This window comes from Erythrolamprus reginae, chromosome 1 (assembly GCF_031021105.1).
Source record: "Erythrolamprus reginae isolate rEryReg1 chromosome 1, rEryReg1.hap1, whole genome shotgun sequence".
Classification (NCBI taxonomy): domain Eukaryota; kingdom Metazoa; phylum Chordata; class Lepidosauria; order Squamata; family Dipsadidae; genus Erythrolamprus; species Erythrolamprus reginae.
The window spans coordinates 271,008,223-271,030,414 of NC_091950.1; the positions used below are offsets into that span (position 1 = coordinate 271,008,223).

At 38.1% G+C, this 22,192-nt stretch overlaps 1 protein-coding gene across 1 annotated transcript in view; it reads right to left on the reverse strand.

Annotated features, from left to right (window-relative positions):
* BMP5 (bone morphogenetic protein 5) overlaps window positions 1-22,192 on the reverse strand; it is a 73,806-nt gene that overhangs the window by 7,199 nt on the left and 44,415 nt on the right. The window contains exons 3-4 of the mRNA XM_070733008.1: window positions 14,993-15,141; window positions 3,229-3,423 (exon numbers count right to left, since the gene is read on the reverse strand). Coding sequence (XP_070589109.1) covers window positions 3,229-3,423; window positions 14,993-15,141 — 344 coding nt within the window. The remainder of the gene's footprint in view (window positions 1-3,228; window positions 3,424-14,992; window positions 15,142-22,192) is intronic.

The window sequence follows — 22,192 nt, forward strand, 5'->3', positions numbered from 1 at the left end:
ATAGTCATACTCATATGCTCCTACACTCACAAGACAGTATCTACGAGGGTTATCCAGAAAGGAAGGTTACAAGATTTTTTTAAAATACAAAGAACGAATATATTTTAATAAAAGTTACATGGATTGTAGCATAGATACTACATTATTTTTCCACATAATAACCATTCAGTTCAATACATTTTGTCATCCGTGGGATGGGTTTTTTGATGCCTGTGTCATAGAATCTCCTGCCACCTTTTTCAGCCAGTTCATCACTTCTATTTCCACCTCATCGTCGTCGGAAAAGTGGTTTCCACCAAGGTGTTCCTTCAATTTATTGAACAGATGATAGTCACTGGGTGTGAGAGTCACCTCTCCATAAACTGAAATGATTTTGCAATGAATCTCAGCAGCATTCATGCCCTTAGCATTCAGGTAGCGTATTACAGCACGCACTTTGCACTTGGCAGGAAACGGAATGAGGACGCTCATCTCTAACCTTCACCACAATGCCAGTCGATGATCTAATGACCACTGGCAATGCTTGTTCTCTTCCTGCTTCCTGCTACACATTAGTAATGACAACTTCTACCATGAACAACCCCTGCGAGAGCTACATGCTTTCTTTCTGGATAAACCTCATAATATAATGTCTGCTTCCAGCCTCTAATGAAATTCTACTGATTTGTTTAAATCTGATGTGGTTTGTTTTAAGAAATATTTAAGCAGTAGAGTCTACCTATGAGCACTATGTCCCTCCCTCCCCTGTCACCTGAAGGTATGGCTGTGATCTGTACAAGATTCAAAATTCACCTGGAAGATGTTCTTATGACAACAGTGGTTTTATTTATTTATATAAATAAATTGTGATTCGACACAAAAATATGTAACCCTTCCCTGGTGCAGAGCTGAAAGGTTTGGATACTGTAGCCTAGAGGATAATTTTCTGCCTTACAAGGCAAAGGTTGCAGGTTCAAGTCCCAGTGGGTATGGCTAGCTGATGAGGCCAAAATAAGGCCGAAATAGATCTATCCTAGTCTCCCTTAATTTTCAAATTCAGCAAAAAAAACATGTGACACATACAGATAGAATTGTCGTCTATCAATAAAAAACTGACTGCCTTGGAAATGGCCCTGGGTTGGGCCAAGAGGCAAATAAGGAGCTGTGATGTTCCTTCAATACACCAGGGTGATTCGACACAAAAATATGTAACCCTTCCCTGGTACAGAGCTGAAAGGATTGGATACTGTAGCCTAGAGGATAATTCTCTGCCTTACAAGGCAAAGGTTGCAGGTTCAAGTCCCAGTGGGTATGGCTACCTGATGAGGCCAAAATAAGGCCGAAATAGATCTATCCTAGTCTCCCTTAATTTTCAAATTCAGCAAAAAACATGTGACATATATATATATAAATATGTGTGTGTGTGTGTGTATGCCGCCCCTCTCTGGAGACTCAGAGTGGCTCACAACAGCAAAGCACAGTACAAATCCAATGATTAAAAAACAGTTAAAACCCTTAATATAAAAACAGTCATACACCCCAAACAAACCATACATAAAACGGAATGTACTGAATCAAGGGTGAGTTCTATATTTTTTCTACTGGTTCTGTGGGTGTGGTTTGATGGTGATGCAACAGTGGGAGTGGCTTTGTGATCATGTGACTGGGTGGGCACGGCCAACTCAATGTCACTCATGTCAAAGGTCCCTTGCCTGGCCCTCCCTTCCCAGCCATTCCTTGTCGCACCCAAACTCAACATATCTACAGTTCAGTAAAAATGTTGTTCACCTTTTTTGAACTTTATTATCTACACACTTGCCCAAGAAGCAAAATCTCATGAGGGGAGCGCATGAGAGAGAGATTATGCATGCACAGAAGCAAAAAAAAATTGCCAAAATCTCTCTTGTGTATATTTTTTTCTTTGAAAATAACCACCAGGCACAGAGTTTCTCCTTTGCAGAGACCTGATATAATGTAGTGTTCATTGGACTGGAGATTTCCATGCTTAAACATGCAGCTTACTGAATGACTTTTGGACGAGGCTCTCTGTTTCATCCCAAAGCATCTTATAGTGCCGTTTATTGCAAATATAAAATTAAGGTACTCTTCTCTGTTTGCCACTTGAAGAGAGGTAGAGCATAAATGCAAAGAATGAGAAAGAGGATCACATGACCTTGAAGCATTGTTACCTACTGTATAAAATGTCTTCAATACAAATCAGTGGGATTTTAAATACCCAACTTTTACTGACTCGTGTCTAGAATTTTTCCAGAAACAATCCGAAAACCCTAAAGCATTCAAGCCATTTGAGAAATATTTGTAAGATATGCGGCTACAACATGTCTATGCATTTTACTTAAATTGTGAGCCTTAAGGCATTGCAACCTAAGTACATTCTTTCAAATATAACTTCTGTAATGAAAGCCTCACCAGAAACCTGATTTAGAACAGGGCCAGGGGTGAAATCCAGCAGGTTCTGACAGGTTCTGGAGAACCAGTAGCTGAGATTTTGAATAGTTCAGAGAACCGACAAATACCACCTATGATTGGCCCCAGATTGTGATGAGAATGGAGATTTTGTAATATACTTCTCCTGCCATGCCCATCAAGCCACACCCACTACACCACACCATGCCCTCCAAGCCACACCCACAGAACCGGTAGTAAAAAAAAATTAGATTTCATCATTGGATGGGGCTATGTTGTTTCAGATTGCAGATAAAACGGTACATTGTGTGTTGACACGCTGTCTTGCAGATAAATGAAGTCCTAGTTCCCAGAAATAAAAAACCATAGAGGAAGCTAGGGCAGAAATTCGTCTGACACCCTAGCTTTCTTTTTGGAAAAATTACTTGTTTTCATGGAGGGGTATTTAATCATGTCAGCTGCAGAAATTAAATTAAATTTCTTATGATTTTTTTTCTGCTGCAATCGATTCAATCGTCCAATCTACTAAAGAGCTAACACATTAAAAAATATATATATGCAGAAATCAAGAGGGGTATGGGTGGCTTTTGTTACATAATGCAATACTTACTTTTATCATATGTTCAATTCTACTGGATGAATTGGAATAATGTGGGTAGAAAATGTAACTTGGTACACAAAGATGAGATCAGTTGACTCTAGGCATCTGAACTATTAATTAAACCAACTTTGAGCTAATCATCCAGAATTAGAGCTTATCTGAAGAAAATTACTCTTAAATAGGACCATGTTCCATAAAACAGGGTACTTGGTCACTCTTACCTGCAACACCTGACATTCTTGAAGTATTTTGTGAGTTGCTGGACTTGCGATTCTGATTTTTTTTCTTAGGGTTGGCAGCTCGAATAGATCGAAAAAGGACTTCACTTGCTTTAAAGAAGGCAACCATGAATGGTTGCTTTGACTGAGGACCATGCCTGCCTATAAGACCAGCTGCTTTCACACTGATACTACGACCTACAAAATAAAGAGATATAAAATTAGCTGCCATTAAACAAAATCCATATAGCGGATGAGTAATATTCTAGATAAAGTTTGAGTCTATAAAATACCATATTTTGCAGATATTACAGTACCAGAATTATGTAATGTCCCTGTTGTAGTTACACATTATGGTGATAAATACGTTAGCTGGGCAAAAAGCTCAGATCATTCTGTTTTTACAAACTGAGGAAAATAAATTGGGAATCCTGTATGCCTAAAACGTCCCAAAGAGAAATAAGAAATGGAGGTAGTGTATATATATTTACATTTCAAGACATAAATAATTCTCAGGCATTACTCATTTTTTTGTCAGGACTCTGAAGTTCAAGTACAGCTGAGGCTTCAGTCTTTCAAGGAATAATATATAACCGAGGGTAAAATATGACATGATTGACTCTGATTTTAATCCCAAGGGATCTGTGTATTTCTTTATTATATTTGTTTAGTTGAGACTGAATAGTTACTTTGTCGGATTAGAGACTCCCCTCCCAGGCATTTGGGGGGGGGGGGGGTAGAAGGGAAGGGGAGGAAGTGTAGAAAAAGAAAGAAAAAAATTGAAAAGGGAAAGTCCGCGTGTAGACGTTGAAGTTGTATCCATCTGAATGTTGAACAAATAACCCCCAGTCTCTTAACAAAATTTATTTTGGCATCTTGAAGAATTGTATGTCTCCCAATATTATGCAGAACCTTCAGAAAGTGAGACAGTGCCATATGAAACTAGGCAGCTGTACAGAGAGAAGAATTATCATGGCCCAGCCTTTAAATAGTAGTGTGTTAGTAAAGAAATGCTGAACTTAATTCTTCTAGGAGCAGCAACTCTCAGTAGAATTCTTCTGATCAACGAAAGACAACTTTTGGTGAAAAAGCCTTTATCTTTTCAACTATGTTATGCTCTCAAGCTTGTTCTTAATTGGGTATGTCTAATTTAATGAAAAGAAGAACTAGGGGTGACATGATAGTAGTGTTCCTATATTTAAGGAACTGTCAGGAAAAAAAGGCACAACCTATTCTCTAAAGCAGTGTTTCCCAACCTTGGCAACTTGAAGGTATCTGGACTTCAACTCCCAGAATTCCCCAGCCAGCATTCGCTGGCTGGGGAATTCTGGGAGTTGAAGTCCAAATACTTTCAAGTTGCCAAGGTTGGGAAACACTGCTCTAAAGAACCTGAAGGCAGGATAAAGAATCAATGGTTGGAACATAATCAAGGAGAGAACCAACCTAGAATAAAGGAAAAATTTCCTGAAAGTGAGAACAATTAATCAGTGAAATAATATGCCACCAGAAATTGTGAGTGCTCCAACACTGGAGCTTTTTAAGAAGAGATCAGACAACCCTTTGTATGAAATAGTAGAGGGTTTCCTGCTTGAGCAGAAGGTTGGACTAGAAGACCTCCAAGGTCCCTTCCAACTCTATTCTTCTATTATTTTTCTCTGTTATTCTGTTGTTTTGTTATTCTGAAAAAAATAACTTACAAATAGTCCTAGGAGTAAGCCTTACTCAACTTAGCCCTAGGCTTCCCTTTTTACAGGCAGACTCACGGTGGCTCTTTGCCAGGGCTTATATTTTTGAGAGAAACATCTTATCATGGGCATCAATGAAAGAGGCAGTTTGATTTGCGGTTAAAGCAGTTTCCATTCTACTTTCCACTGCAACAAATGCATTAATTCAGCTCTTTCCTAGCAGTCCTTTCACAGGGGAGACAGGGAGAGATTAGAAGTCTCAGCCAAATACCATACCTTGAATTGACCCACTTCAGTATATAAACACTTTTACAGTGTGTTTATTCAGATGTAGCACTTTGAAATTGGGTTAAAATGTATCTAATGACAGATAACTGAAAAGTTTTTTTTTAATGAAAAGTAAACTTAGGAGCAGAATAACCAAGCATGTATTCAGACAATTGTTAATTTGGGGGAACAAGGGAAATTCTACAAAGAATGTAAGATAAAGGTAGGTGTGCAGAAATGTATGCTTAGAGACTGAATAATTGCATTCCTTTTTGGCTTCCTTCCTTCTATTTTTGTTTTCTTTTGGTGCAGTTTTCAGTTTTAAAAAGTCATAATTGATATCCTGATCAACACACTCTTCCAAACAGAAAAACAATAGAAAACTACAATGTGATTACTCAGTGGCATATTAGTATAACAATTTGGTAATCCACAGATGAGGGGTTGCCTAACACTGCTATATATAAAAAAATCAACATTTTCTCAGAAGAGTTATTAGAAAATAGAGTAAATACATGAGCAATGTTAAGTACTCTAAATAAGTATATATTGTGTGATAAGCAATAACAAGGAATAAAAAGCCTTTAATGTAATGTAAACTCCATTTAAAATAATAATGGGTTAGCAATAAGATAACAACGAAGATCCTACAAATAATAGTTTATATAAATCCTTGAGATACTTAGAGGTACTCTTAAACAGCCATTAAACATAAAGCAATTTATGTGGCTCTCTATCTTGTGTTTACTTGGTCTTTTGAAAAGCCAAGGTAGATTTTTTTTTTAAAAAAAAATATCTTGCTTTACAATTATATCCAAGGCTTCTATTTTAATTTTGAGTGTATGTTTCTGTGAATGTGGAAAGAAATCTCAAAAACGTAGATACAATCTAAAGGTGAAAGATTTATATGATCTAAAGAGAAACCAGAGTATAACTAGATTGGAGGGAGGGAGCAATTATGGCCCATTTTTGACTTGTGGACTTCAACTAAGCATGGCTGGCTCAGAAATTCTGCGAGTTGAAGTCCATATGTCATAAAAGGGCCCACCACTCCTATAGTTGGCAGTACACTCAGAATCACACAACTTAGAATCATAAAGCTTACAGTATAACTACTGAATAACTTAATTCAGAATTATTTGAAAGATCTCAACACTCCTCCAAAGTTAGCTGTTTCATAATCAAAGTCTTTACTTATTGATTAATCAAGATGGAAATCTGAGTATTGTATTGGCAGTTCTGTGTTAGCAAAAACTTCAGAAGAGAAGAATTTAGGGGTAGTGATTTCTGACAGTCTCAAAATGGGTGAACAGTGCAGTCAGGTGGTAGGGAAAGCAAGTAGGATGCTTGGCTGCATAGCTAGAGGTATAACAGGCAGGAAGAGGGAGATTATGATCCCACTATATAGAATGCTGGTGAGACCACATTTGGAATACTGTGTTCAGTTCTGGAGACCTCACCTACAAAAAGATATTGACAAAATTGAACGGGTCCAAAGACGGGCTACAAGAATGGTGGAAGGTCTTAAGCATAAAACTTATCAGGAAAGACTTAATGAACTCAATCTGTATAGTCTGGAGGACAGAAGGAAAAGGGGGGACATGATCGAAACATTTAAATATATTAAAGGGTTAAATAAGGTCCAGGAGGGAAGTATTTTTAATAGGAAAGTGAACACAAGAACAAGGGGACACAATATGAAGTTAGTTGGGGGAAAGATCAAAAGCAACATGAGAAAATATTATTTTACTGAAAGAGTAGTAGATCCTTGGAACAAACTTCCAGCAGATGTGGTAGATAAATCCACAGTAACTGAATTTAAACATGCCTGGGATAAACATATATCCATCCAAAGATAAAATACAGAAAATAGTATAAGGGCAGACTAGATGGACCATGAGGTCTTTTTCTGCCGTCAGACTTCTATGTTTCTATGTTTCTATGATAAGAGTCCTCAGAGATCTCTCCAGGGAAACTTTGAAAGTGAGAGCTGCTTTACGCCCAATCTCAAGCCATTTATATCAAAGTGGAGTAAAGTTTACCTGGACTTTCCCCGCTACTATTTTGGTGTTCCAGGAAAATAAGATGTTCAAAGCATGATCATTGGAGGAGGGGAAGGTACTATTGAACCAACTGGGTATCGAGTTCAGAGAAAGCGGAGCAGATGGAGAGCCACAAGGAGCAGAAGGAGGAGAAGAGTATTCCAGCACTCATGGTACCCCAGATGAGGAGGAAAGGGAAAGGGAGGAGCAGTTGAAGGAGTTGCTGGAGCAGGTGGAGGCTATTAGAAAGGAGCAGAAGAGAAAACCAAGAGCCTAGCACGACAGGAAAGCAAAGAAGTGAAGAGTTGAAACTGACTCTGTTGCCTCCTTTTGGAGATGTTTCCAGAAACTATTGTTAATTTTTATTCTCTTTGGGGGAGGGGAAATGGAGAAAAAAAGTAAAAGAAGGTATCATTCAATGTTAATTAAAGGAGGGTGGGAGGGTCCCCCCCCCCCCAAAATATATTAAAAAGTGGTTCCAAGTGGAGCTCAGCAATATAGGAACATAATCAGCAGAGGTGTCTCATGATTGGACAATGGAGCAGTGGGGGGAGGCACTTTGGGGCAGGTGATTGGGGTGAAGAAGGGGAAAATAAGTAAACCAGGAGCAAAACAAGAGGGGGAAAGGGTTATTTTTGTATATTATGAATGAGTGTATTATAATGGTTTTAAATGTGAATGGTTTGGGAATAGTTTTCAAATTGACCAAACATAAGCACCTCAAATGAAGAATTTTCAGGCCGGGTCAGGGTGACCTGGGAACAGAACTTTAGGCCTATTTTTTTCAGCAAGAAAGAAGCCCCCCACCCCACCCCCAAAATTGTCATAGAGAGAACCCCTGAAATGATGCAAAGTTATGAAATTTCAAGTTTCAGATATGCAGGGAAATTTTTTTACAGGGTCTCAAATTTTGATTTCGGGACTCACAGACCCGAACAGAACACCATGGTTAAATGTTTTCATCATGTCCCCCCTTTTCCTTTTGTCCTCCAGACTATATAGATTGAGTTCATTAAGTCTTTCCTGATACGTTTTATGCTTAAGACCTTCCACCATTCTTGTAGCCCTTCTTTGGACCCGTTCAATCTTGTCAATATCTTTTTGTAGGCGAGGTCTCCAGAACTGAACACAGTATTCCAAATGTGGTCTCACCAGCGCTCTACATAGCGGGATCACAATCTACCTCTTCCTGCTTGTTATACCTCTAGCTATGCAGCCAAGCATTCTACTTGCTTTTCCTACCGCCTGACCGCACTGTTCACCCATTTTGAGACTGTCAGAAATTATTACTCCTCTTCTGAAGTTTTTGCTAATACAGAAATGTCAATACAATACTCAGATTGAGAAATGATGCAGCAGAAGAAGATAAAGGATACGGCAGAGGGAACATTCAGTCTATGTAAAAATATTAGAAAGAAATATAGAATCCCAAGAGAGAAATATAGAAGAATCACCCAAAAGTCCATGTGATGACATTCTAAAAAGGCTGAGAGCTGATGAATAGAGACATAATATCCTGTAATAATGTGATTGTATTCAAACTAATAGAAACAAATAGAAAATATAAACTGGGGAAATAGTAACAGATAGATATAGATATAGATATGTAATAGAATTTACTATAACCGTAAATATACTAAGGTTGGAGGTGGAAGATTGTAATTAATGTGTTAATATGATAAAACAGTGTGCAAAAAATATAATGGGATTTATAGCAAATATGTACAAATTCAGGGGACCCAATTCAATGTTATTAATAAATGGTTTTATTGGTGTTTATAGAAAACAGATATTGGAAATATGGTAGAATTTGTGTAATATTCAAACATTGGGGACTTAGTAGGAGTCAACAAATACATTGTATGAAGAAATGTAATGGATGTTGAAATATATTTTTGGAGAAATCGATAAAGAATTATAAAGGGAGTACAGTACTGTTTGTAGGGAGGGAATAAGTACAAATTGGGGGAAAGTGTTATGCATATTAATACATAAACGAATATATTATGATTATAATGAGCATGTTAAGGTTAGAAGATAAAAACTATGTATATGTAATAGTATTATTATTGTTAGCATCATGTTTAAAGAAATGTAATGATCCAGTCATTACACTGTCCACAAAATATGTTGGTTGTTAAAAGAAAACTGTAAACAAAACATATACAAAAAAAGGTTACTTCTTGTACATTTGAAATGGAGTCCAGAAGAACAGCAGCTACTAATACAATCTATGGTTTCCCATGACTGAAAAGCTCTCCAGATAGTAAAAGCCAGAAACGTGTAGATGAGTGGGAAGGAGGAATGGGAAGATTTTGGAGGACATTGAGATCAGTGGAATAATTCTGGTTTAAATGCTGTAGTAGTTTTGCTGTAAAGGCTTATAACTCCGAGTTATATACAGTGGTACCTCTACTTAAGAACTTAATTCATTCCATGACCAGGTTCTTGAGTAGAAACGTTCTTAAGTAGAAGCAATTTTTTTTCCTAGGAATCAATGTAAAAGCAAATAATGCGTGCAAACCCATTAGGAAAAAAAATAAAAGCTTGGAATTTGGGTGGGAGGAGTAGGAGGGAGAAGAGGAGGAGGGCAGTCGCTGCAGAAGGAAGAAGGTGAGGCAAGGGGAATAAAAAAAAATCAAAAACTTTAAGGCTTAAAAAAAAGAGGGACTCTGAGACAGCGAGGAGGAGCACACACATCCCATGCACCCGGTGCGAGGCTGCCTCCCATACACTGGCTGCTGCTGCTGCTACCTGCTGCCTCTTCCTTCCCATGCTGAAGGGCTCCCCTCTCTTCTCACTCACTCACATTGTAGCCAGCGCCTTTTCTTCACTGTGGTGACTCCTCGGCTGCCCAAAGTGAAGGGAGCGTTTCTTTTCTCTGGGTGCTGGCAGAGGTTTATTCCCTGTCCAAGCGCCCAGAGAAAGGAAAATACTTCGTTCACTCTGGACTGCCAAAGCCTCCTTAAGCGCCATCAAAAGGCTCCTCTGGCAGCCCAAAATGACCGGGATTAAAGGGGGATTGGCAGGAAACTGGCTGAGCCTTCATGCCACTCTCAAATTTCCTGGAAAATTTTTCCAGGCTCAGGTTCTTAAGTGGAAAATGGTTCTTAAGTAGAGGCAAAAAAAATTCTTGAACACCCGGTTCTTATCTAGAAAAGTTCTTAAATAGAGGCATTTTTAAGTAGAGGTACCACTGTACCATAATTATTTCTTATATGGACTACAGCATTTGCATTCTGTCCTCTATATCAGTGTTTCCCAACCTTGGCCACTTGAAGATATTTGGACTTCAACTCCCAGAATTCCGCTGGCTGGGGAATTCTGGGAGTTGAAGTCCAAATATCTTCAAGTGGCCAAGGTTGGGAAACACTGCTCTATATTAAGAAAATTTTAAATTTACTTTCATCTACAGTTGTTAAGATTTATTTCCACATATACATATATTTGACCCCATGACAATCATTAAATGTTGTACCTCATGACTCTTGACAAATGTATATTTTCTTTTATGTACACTGAAAGCATATGTCCCAATTACAAATTCTTTGTATGTCCACTCACACTTGACCAATAAAGAATTCTATTCTATTCTACAGGCATGTCTGTGCCCAAGTGAATAGAGTAAAATATAAAGGGCAACTTGTCCACCTAAAATGGGTGGAGGGACAGATTGTATGGATTGGACCTTTATACCTTCTCATATCCCTCCAAGTCTACGGAGAGGGGTGGCATACAAATCCAATAAATAATAATAAATAATAATAAATTTCCATATGAAATGAGGACTCCATGAAACCATACCTCATTTCTATGCCTGCCTCAAAGTCTCAAACATGAACCCATACTGAGAATTAATTCACTTTGGATTAAAAGCAAAAAAGAAAAGCTAATCATAACTATTGCCAAAACTGATTTTTAAAAAAAAAGTAGGTATTTTTTTCTCTCTGAAGTCAGAATTACATTATATTAATATGACAGAGTTGTTTTGTGGTTTTATCCGTACATGTTGACACTGATATTTCAAAAGCTATGTAATGTAATCCTTCTGAAAGATTTATGAACATTTCAGAATGTTTTACTGTACACATTCCTTCAGTACAGCAAGATATATTGTTCAAAATGTAAAAATGTTGCAATCATGTCACCAAATGTATTCTTGAAATACAAACCTTTTAATATAATATACTTCCACTGTGAATGAATTGTTATAAGGTTTCTTTTGATTCCAATTGGATTTCATTGTAATAATTATGAAGATACGATGACAAGTGGAATAAATAAGATCCCTTCATGATTATTTTATTGCAGAAACAGAAAGAGGTACAACTCTTTGAAACAGATATTGTATACTTCTTTTCAAAGTTGAAATGTTGCTGCTTTCTGTTTTACCAAACACATTAAATTTTCTGGTGTATGATATGAAGTTAGGTCTCATATCCCCATAATTATTTCTTATATGGACTACAGCATTTGCATTCTGTCCTCTATATCAGTGTTTCCCAACCTTGGCCACTTGAAGATATTTGGACTTCAACTCCCAGAATTCCCCAGCCAGCATCCGCTGGCTGGGGAATTCTGGGAGTTGAAGTCCAAATATCTTCAAGTGGCCAAGGTTGGGAAACACTGCTCTATATTAAGAAAATCAGGGCTATGTCTTTGAATCTTGGGCTATGTCTTTGGCTATGTCTTTGAATATTTAAACATGATTTCATATATAGGTAATCCTTGCTTTTTAAAAAAAGGACATAGGACTAGAATTTTCATTGCTAAGCGAAAAGTTGTGAAGTAATCATTCCAGCAGCCCCAATTGTTGTCGTTAAGTGAATCACCAAAAGTTGTTAAGCAAGGGTCTCATGTAATTACAATTTCCAATTACCAGTTGACTTCCCTGTTGACTTTGCTTCTGGCAGACAGAAGGCTGCAACTTGCAATCACACGACCAAAGGACACTATGACGACTGGAAATCTGGGCTAAAAATCACATGATTGTGGGATTGCTGCAGTGGCCAGAATTTTGAGGATTGTTCATAAATACCACTGTTTCAGCATGGTTACATGTTCAAACTGAATGAGTGGTTGCTAAATGAGGACTACCTATAGAAAGTCAGAAATACATTTAACAGAGATGGAAAGTAATTTGTTATGTATAATAAATGAGAAAGATAGAATGCCAACTTGGTGGGATATGGTAAATACTCAAAATGGAAGAATACAGACACACTGGTATGGTTTTAAAAACAAACAAAGAAACATATGATTAATTATTAGAAGGGACAACAGTACAGTGACAGCATATGCACCAAAGACAAATTCCTTATCCAATCATACTTGGTCAATAAAGAATTCTGTTCTGTTCTATTCTATTCTACTCTACTCTACTCTACTCTACTCTACTCTACTCTACTCTACTCTACTCCATTCCATTCCATTCCACTCCACTCCATTCTATTCTGAAGTATGCAGAAATAGAAAGCCATAAGCCAAATAAAACAAGCAACAAGACACAGCTCTCAGACTTAACAATCCACAAATGTCTTAAGGTGGTGCCTTGCACATAAATCACTACCAAGAGGCCAGAGGAAAAACTAAAATTTCATAGTAAGAGCATTCCCCAGGGAAACTGATACAATTTTAGCTATTTTGCACCTAGTGACTTATACTATGTTCATCACTTAGCCATCACTGAAGTGATATAAAGCCTGTCCTCATGAATGTTACGGATAGAAATTGGAAGAATGTAGATGATACATAAGTCATTTGTGAGAAATGACCAGCCAGACAAACTTAAATGCTCATGCCATAGATACAGTTCACATACTTTGAAACTCAGAGCCAAATCTGATCCGACACACAAATCATCTATAATTAGATGTAGAATCAGTTTTCTTTTTAAATCATACATTACAGGTGCTAAAACAATGGGACTATATCAAAAGCTGCACATGGAAAAAATAATACAAGAGTCTTTTTCAGATGGTTTGTACATCTGCATATATTTTAACACTTCCATTCATCAGCTGACCTCTCACCTTCTTCTGTATCAGTTGGAAGTGATGGTTTCTCATGTAAAATCACAACTGCCTTCAGCCTAAAGTGCACATATAATAGAACCCAGTGGACCACTACAAAGATATATGCAGACATTTATAAAAGAGTATTAGAAAACACATGATTCTTTCTTAATTTAGCACAGCCCTAGGGAAACTATAAGTTATATGTTGACAGACTCCATATGTGTTATGTTGCTCTTTAGACCTACAATTCAATAGAAAATATGTTTTAGCATAAAATCAGCCATATTTCATGCAGAAATGATGTCTCTGATACCAAATTCCATTTTCAAAGGAAAAAAATGGATTTCAATATCATATTGGCTCATTTTTTTGTTTTTGTTTTTATCAAGAAGAAAATGCAAAACTATGATGAGCAGGTATGTTTTTCATACTCTAATTTTATTTTCTACATGTTTTCCAACATATTGCAATTTCAAACAATCTTTTTATCCCTTTTATCTCTTTTAAAATTAAAAATTGTAGGCCCAATTAAAATCCAAAAGGAACATAATTTAGTTCAACAAGAAGATTCAATCCAGCCTCATAATCAACTAAGTAAAACAAGGCCTAGGGTGTTGGAAGAACTAGAGCTAAGAGAAACAGTTCCTAGGTTTGTTGCTGGCACATTGCAAATGAATCAGAATTATACTAAGGTGCAGATTACATTGTATGGAGCCTGAACACATGCTTGCGAAAATCAGCACTATTTAATTCTTCACACATTAGATACATCTCAGTAGAATCTGTTTCTGTGTTTCTTATGTTATTTTAATCACTAATAGAAAATTTGTTCAAAGATTATCTATTCATTTTTCTTAAACATTTACACCTACAATACTTATTATCCTACAGATCTCAGGATCTGCTTTAATCCATAAATCAGAAAGAATAAAACATGCACATAAAATAAAAATAGATGATCGCTTAAAGGATTAAAGAGCAATAGCTGTAATACAATACTAGACAATTTTGGGAGGACCAATGGCCAGAATATACTGAATGCTTGAGTAAAACCAAGTATTTCCCTGGTACTAAAAACCAGGGAAATTTAACACCTTCCTTCCATCAGCAACACAACATAAGTGGTCTACCCATGTTAATGAAATAAATGACTCTCCCCATAAATCAGCACTCTTTTTCTTCTGTCCATAGCACTATCTAAGCCACCAATATCCATCTTTTGCAACTTTAAAACTTGTAGACTTCAACTCCCAGAATTCCCCAGAATGGCTGGTTGGAGAATTCTAGGGGTTGAAGTCCACTGGTCCTAAAGTTGCAAAGTTGGACTTCTCCAATCTAAGCCCATATGTGTCAAGCTAATGATAAAATAAGGCAGCATCTTGACAATCATGGAGGCTGGGAACGCCTAAACCTAGCATGGCAAAGATTCCCATATGCAGGTTACATTCTCCAAATGGACCAAATTGGAATTTTCTATATCTGAGACCACTTCAGTTAACATGACTACAGAGATCAGCAGTAAATGTGACGGTTGCTACCATCAGCCTCTTTTTCCTTTTATTTTAGTTTATCAGGTATATACCTACATGTAAAAACATTTCATAGCACCCACAGATTTAGTGTATATGATCAAAATGTTATCATCCAACCCAGAGGATTCAAAATGTTTGTGAGTTCTGTGCAGTTTATGAGCATGTAAACAGCATAATAATTTCAAACAGATTCATGTGAAATGTGACAGACACATGCAACTTACCATCTGCAATCTCTGCACAGAGCTGCAACCCTAAATTATTCTGTGGGTCAATAACCCAGTGGTTGCTGGTCACAGTGATATCAAACACAAGCCAGCCAATATGAGAAGCTTGAGCCCGTTTTGAATCTAATAGGAACAGGTCCGCATCCCTAGTATAGAAAGGAAGAGTAAATAAAAATGCATGAAAATTGTCATTGGGATTAACTATGCCAGTAAAACATTGATTCTGACTGTAGCACAGCAAATTGGACAATCCAAATATGATCAATGGTGGGTTGCTCCGGGTTCACCCCAGTTCTAAGAATCAGTAGCGCCAGGGGCAGGAGGCTCTGCCCACTCACCCGGGATGCCTCTGCACCTGCCTAGAAGCCTTGCGCATGCGGGAACCAGTAGTAAAGGGTTTTAAAACCCACTGCTGCATATGACATTACATGTTAGAAATGAAAGGCAGTGATCCATAAACTAATTAAATTTCAGCACTTCAAATTAATTTCTCCAAAATAATTTTGTGTTGGCATTAATAAACCCAGACATTTATAAAAAAAAATCCTATTTCTATAGACTTGATATATTAAGCGATTTCATCTCCCACAGTTTAATTCTATGAGCATGTAAGTGTTTCAGGTGCAACAGAAATTCTAATAGTTGTATGCAAAGTATAGACAATAATGAGAAAACCCATAAAAATTAAACTTTAGAATAGACTGATAGTATTTTGAAATACTTTTTTTTTTCATTATTTGTGCGGGGGGGGGGGAAGCTGTCCCTTGACTTTTGCAGAGGATGCGTTCCAAGACCGCCCGCGAAAGTCAAATTTCCGCGAAGTAGAGATGCGAAAGTAATTACACTATTTTTGGATATGAACAGTATTTCAGGACATCCCCTAACACTTTAAACTGCTAAATTACAATTTCCCATTTCCTTAATAACCTTTAGATTATTAATCACCATTATTACTGGTACTCACCGTTGAAGAAGATACTTAATGATCCTGATAATTATTAACATAATTATTTATGTTATGTTATGTTATGTTATGTTATGTTATGTTATGTTATGTTATGATTTTGGCCAATCAGCAATGGCGGACAAAAGTTTGGCAATGACATATTGGGCGGGAAAAAACATAGTGTAGAAAAAAACCCATGAAGTATTTTTTAATTAATCTTTTTGAAAAAACCATGGTATAGACTTTTCGTGAATGTCGGACCCACGAAAGTCAAGGAAACACTGTACATTATTTTGATTTTCTGAATAATTCTATGAAAACCACACCAAAAATCCAAACAATCTAAATACGTTAGAAGGAAAAATACAGGTAGTCCTCAACGTACAATCACAATTGAGCCCAAAATGTATGTTGCTAAGTGAGTTTGCCACATTTTATAACTTTTCTTGCCATGTTGTTAAGTGAATCACTGCAGTTGTTAAATTAGTAACATGGTTGTTAAGTGAATCTGCTTTCTCCATTGACTATGCTTGTCACATAACCCCAGGCTCCTGCAACCATCATGAACATGAGTCAATTTCAAGCATCCAAATGTATACCAGGTGACCATGGGCATGCTGCAATGGTCATATAAGTATGGAAAATGATAATAAGTCATTTTTTTCAGTACCGTCGTAACTTTGAACAATCACTAAGAAAACTGTTATAAGTTGAGGATTACCTGTATTTTCTAAATGTGTTAAATATTTTAGATACAGTATGTAGTTCATAGTTCTTTCTGGAAACCAAGTCCAAAATTATTATTTTACCCATTTTTTCCTAATGGAATATTTGCATTAAAAATTACTCATGGTGAGGAGCATGGATGTAGCAAATCTCATCTTAAAAGTTCATTCATGGCTTCACATCCCAATTCAAACACAGGAGGTCCTATATACTGCATATAGATTAAGAATGTAAATGTAGCTCTTGGTTCTCTAAAAATAAATACAGCTGAGCCGTATAGTATACCCCTTGTTGCAGCTAAATTAAACTTGGCTTCCTTTATTCATGGTTCAGGGCAGCAAGTATTTTTCAAAACTAGTCCTCTAAATTGTGCGTGTAATTCTTGCATTTGCTCATCTTAACTGAACTAATCATTTACATGATGAAATTGGAAAATTGGATACCTGTGAATTTTCCTTCTGGCAACCTCACTGGACAGCTTGAATACAAGAGATGAATTGTTCAACCTTCCAACCACTAGGAGAAAAAAGACTCCGGGTAGAGGCTGAAAACAGACACGCCGGTATTAGGAACCACCTCTCTGTTCTCAATCCAAACCAATATCCTATTTTCTTTTTCCAGACTTGTGGGTTGGGTGGATAGAGTGGCCAAGATAGTTACAGAGGTGATAGTGGCTTTGATCAGGGCTGACCTGAATTTACACACTGTGTAGATGTTTAGAAGAATAAATGTTCCATGTCAGTTGGATCATCCCCCTATGGAGGAGGTAAGCTAAGCTAGGCACTGTCTTTTACAATACTGTCTTTAATGGCATCTCCTATTTGAACAGCTGTCCAGACTAAACTTTGTAAAGATAAAGAGCTACGCTAAGGAAGAACGGATCAGGGGCTGAAGTTATTCATCAACCATGAACTTCTGAAAGGACAGGCACGCAAAAAGGAACCTCAGCACAGCTATGTAGCTCAGCTACGTAGGTTTAGGTTTACAAAAAGTTGTAAACCTAATCCTACGTAGCTTCTGCTCTGGCAATCTCACACTACTTACCAGAGCTTACAAAACCTTTGCCAGACCCATCCTCGAATACAGCTCATCTGTTTGGAACCCATATCGCATCTCAGACATTAACACCCTTGAAAATTTCCAAAGATACTTCACCAGAAGAGCCCTTTACTCCTCCACTCGAAATAGAATACCCTATGAGACTAGACTTTCAATCCTGGGCCTAGAATGTTTAGAACTAAGATGCCTTAAACAAGATCTAAGTATTGCCCACAAGATCATATGCTGCAACGTCCTGCCTGTTGGCGACTACTTCAGCTTCAACCACAACAACACAAGAGCACACAACAGATTTAAACTTAATATTAACTGCTCCAAACTTGACTGTAAAAAATATGACTTCAGTAACCGAGTTGTCGAAGCGTGGAACTCATTACCGGACTCCATAGTGTCATCCCCAAACCCCCAACACTTTACCCTTAGATTATCTATGGTTGACCTATCCAGATTCCTAAGAGGTCAGTAAGGGGCGAGTACAAGTGCACTAGAGTGCCTTCCGTCCCCTGTCCTGTTGCTCTCCTATATCTCCTATACCTTTCTTCTATTCCTATATCTGTTCTTCTATTCTTTCATTGATATGTTCTATTACTATACCTTCTTTTCTATTCTTTCATAGATATATTTTACTATGAGTATCTCCTCTATAACCTTCATCATGTATTTTACTATGTGTATATATATATACCCACTAAAACCCGCATTGTGTATTGGACAAAATAAATAAATAAATAAATAAACAATCTCCCTCACTCTGATAACACATATTTTGTTCAAACTAAATACAGTCATACCTCGTCTTACGAACCTAATTGGTTCCAGGGGGAGGTTCGTAAGACGAAAGGTTCGTAAGACGAAACATTGTTTCCCATAGGAAACAATGTAAAGTCAATTAATCCATGCAACCAAAAAAAACCCCGCAAAAAAAACCGCTGCCGCCCGGCTGTCACCTTTTAAAACAGCCTGGGGGCTTCTCAGCGACCTCCCGAACGCCGAACGCCAAACCTGAACTTCCAGGTTCGGCGTTTGGGAGGCCACCAAGAAGCCCCCAGGCTGTTTTAAAAGGTGACAGCCGGGTGGCGGGGCTTCCCAGCAGCCTCCGAACGCCGAACGCGGAAGTTCGGGTTTGGAGTTCAGCTTCGGGAGACGGCTGGGAAGCCGCGCGGCTGTTTTAAAAAGTCACAGCCGGGCTGGGGGGCTTCCTAGCAACCTCCCGAACCCCAAACTTTTGCTGAACTTCCGGGTTCGGGGTTCAGGAGGTTCCTGGGAAGCCCCCCAGCCCGGCTGTCATTTTTTAAAACAGCCGCGCGGCTTCCCAGCAGCCTCCGAACGCTGAATGCGGAAGTTCAGGTTTGGCGTTCAGAGTTCGGAGGCTGCTGAGAAGCCGCGCGGCTGTTTTAAAAGGTCACAGCCAGGCTGGGGGGCTTCCCAGCAACCTCCTGAACCCCGAACCCGGAAGTTCGGCAAAAGTTCGGGGTTCGGGAGGTTGCTGGGAAGCCCCCCAGCCCGGCTGTGACCTTTTAAAACAGCCGCGCGGTTTCCCAGCAGCTTCCCGAAGCCAAACGCCAAACCCGAACTTCCGCGTTCGGGAAGCCCCCCAGCCTGGCTGTCACCTTTTAAAACAGCCGTGCGGCTTCCCAGCAGCCTCCGAACAGTTCAGAAAAAAATTGCCTCTTCTTACGAACTTTTTTCGTGTTACGAACGCCAAACCCGAACTTCCGGGTTCGGCGTTCGGAGGCTGCTGGGAAGCCCCGCCGCCCGGCTGTCACCTTTTAAAACAGCCGGGGGGCTTCCCAACAGCCTCGCGAATGCCGAACCCGGAAGTTCGGGTTTGGCATTCGTAACACGAAAAAAGTTCATAAGAAGAGGCAAATTTTTTCTGAACCCCGGGTTCGTATCTCGAGTTGTTCGTAAGACGAAGGGTTCGTATCTTGAGGTACCACTGTAGAATCTTTCTAAATTTGCATATGAATTATTATTTTGCAAACCCATCTCTCTTTTGTCTTTCTGTTAAGGATGTTTCCCTTTTTTGCAGAATGATACAGCATCGCCAGAGTCCTATCTAATCAGCGCTGATATTTTAAATAGACTTTTTAACCAAAATGAGCAGGTTCATGAGCTAGTTCTACTGCTGAGCATGCCCCTTCAAGCCCTGGATTCTCATCATGGTACCCACAAGTACTGCCCTTGGTGTTTACCTGTTTTATGTTCCATTTGATCATCTATTATGAAGAATAAATAAATAAAAGAAATGTATTGCGTTTATCATCATGTAGTTGGGTTGCTGTATATGTTCAGTGTGGGATAGTCTATATGGAAATGCCTCGAAAACTATAACTGAACCAGAATGTAGTACCTAGCTTGTTAGAAAATAATAATAATTTTGAAATTAATGCATTTTTAACAAAAAGGTTCTGGGTCCATTTCAAAGAGATTATCATCCCCAGAGCCCTACATAGTATTACACTTTTATATATTCAGATATATAAATGCCTGTGAAGACTTGCTAAGGGTCTTCCTTCCTTCAACAAGGTGTGAGCCACGTGGTAGGCCTTTTCTATAATGCCGTATGAGTTGTCATGGGTGCACCTCGGTACACCCATATAACACCTATACTCCACAAGCTGCACTGGCTACCCATCAGTCTCTGGGCACAATTCAAGTCGTTGGTCATCACCTATATGGCTCAGGGCCAGATTATTTATGGGACTGTCTCCTGCCACATACCTCCCAGAGGCCAATTAGAGCACAGTGTCGGCCTCCTCCAGGTCGCATCAGCTAAACAATGCAGGTTGGCGGGGCCATGGGGGAGGGCCTTCTCTGTTGCTGCCCCGACTTTATGGAATCAACTCCCCCCTGAGGTCCATATGGCCCCCCACCCTGCTGGCTTTCCATAAGGCCACAAAGACCTGGCTATGCCGGCAGACCTGGGGGCCCTAAATCAACCACTAGCTTGTCCATGTGTCTGAATGGGTAGCAATGACTAGTACGTATGCTGTTGAACTGTCTTAAGTTTTAATTAGAATTTTAGAAATTAGTTAAATAATCAGGAAGAATCAGAATTTTATAACATATGGCAGATGGTATATACTTGGTGCGACAGAACGAAAAATTTATAAAGCTGTCGTAGTATTAGTAAAATTTAATTCAATAGATTTTGTTATGTAAATTAAGACATTTCAAGATTAAAACGTAATATTCTCTTTTTAGATGGATTTAATCTATAATTAAGATTTATATATTTTCTAATATATGATTAGATGTATTTTTAAAATAGTGAGTTATTACAGATACTTTATCTTTTTCAGATTGAATTTTTTTTTCTATAAATCTCTTTTTTACATGTGTTTTTCCTTTCATACCTTACGTCATTTTTAAAAAATTATTATTTTTCTTATCTTATTTCTTTATATAATAAGAGTGTTACTATAGATATTTTTGAATATTCTCTGGCTTGATCAAATAACAAGGTTACCTTTTCTTTTTCTGTACAATGAAGACTTCTAACCTGAGCGGAGCAACGGTAGCTCCTATCTATGTTTCATGTTATGTTTGTAATGTTTGTCTTTGAAAAATCAATAAAAATATTAAATTAAAAAAAAAAGAATTTCAGAAATTAGTTTCAAATTAGGATCAAACTTTATTCCATCAATGCTTTGATTCTAATTAATGATGAGTGGACTTTTGAAAGGGGGTATTACTTAGTTTAATTATATTGTACGTATATCATACTTTGTCATAGATCACCCAGAATCTTTAGATTGGAGTAGATTACAAAAGAGTCAAATTGACAAATTAATACAACTCAAAGGGCATTTTCAGAAAATAAAGATTACAGAGGATTACAGCGCGGTGCTTTATTTGGAAGTATTTATTTATTAAATTTATTGGCTGCCCATCTTACCACAATGTAACTAAGTACTGTATGTTCATCTGCCCAGAAAAATGACACTGATAGGCTGAGTGGGTGGATATTACTTCCACTTAAGGCATCCTGCAGATTTACAGAAAATAAGAACCTCTCTTGTTTACCTATGGTAACTGGATATTGTGATTTGTTTTGTCCCACAAAGTAAACATTGCGTGATTGTGTCTTTGGTGTTTTCTCAGAATTCTAAATGTTTTCACAACATGAAAAGCTTCAGGTATTGTGATTTAAGGACATGTGCAATGAATATGCTACCAGAGGCCTGGCTCTGTGTCTGGACTACACCATTACAGATGCCTGGGAACGATATTTTCTTCCTATGGAGATTCTCAGACATTCAGTCTCAAAGGTACTTTTTCAAGAGACAACTGGACTTCCTTGTTTTTCTTTGAAGGCATTTTGATTCTCATCCAAGAAGCTTCTTCAGCTCTGATTGGATGGTCACCATTCCCCACCCTTCACTCAGGGCTGAAGAAGCTTCTTGGATGAAAAGTGAAACATTTTCAGAGAAAAATAAGGAAAGTCCAGCTGCTTTTATTTT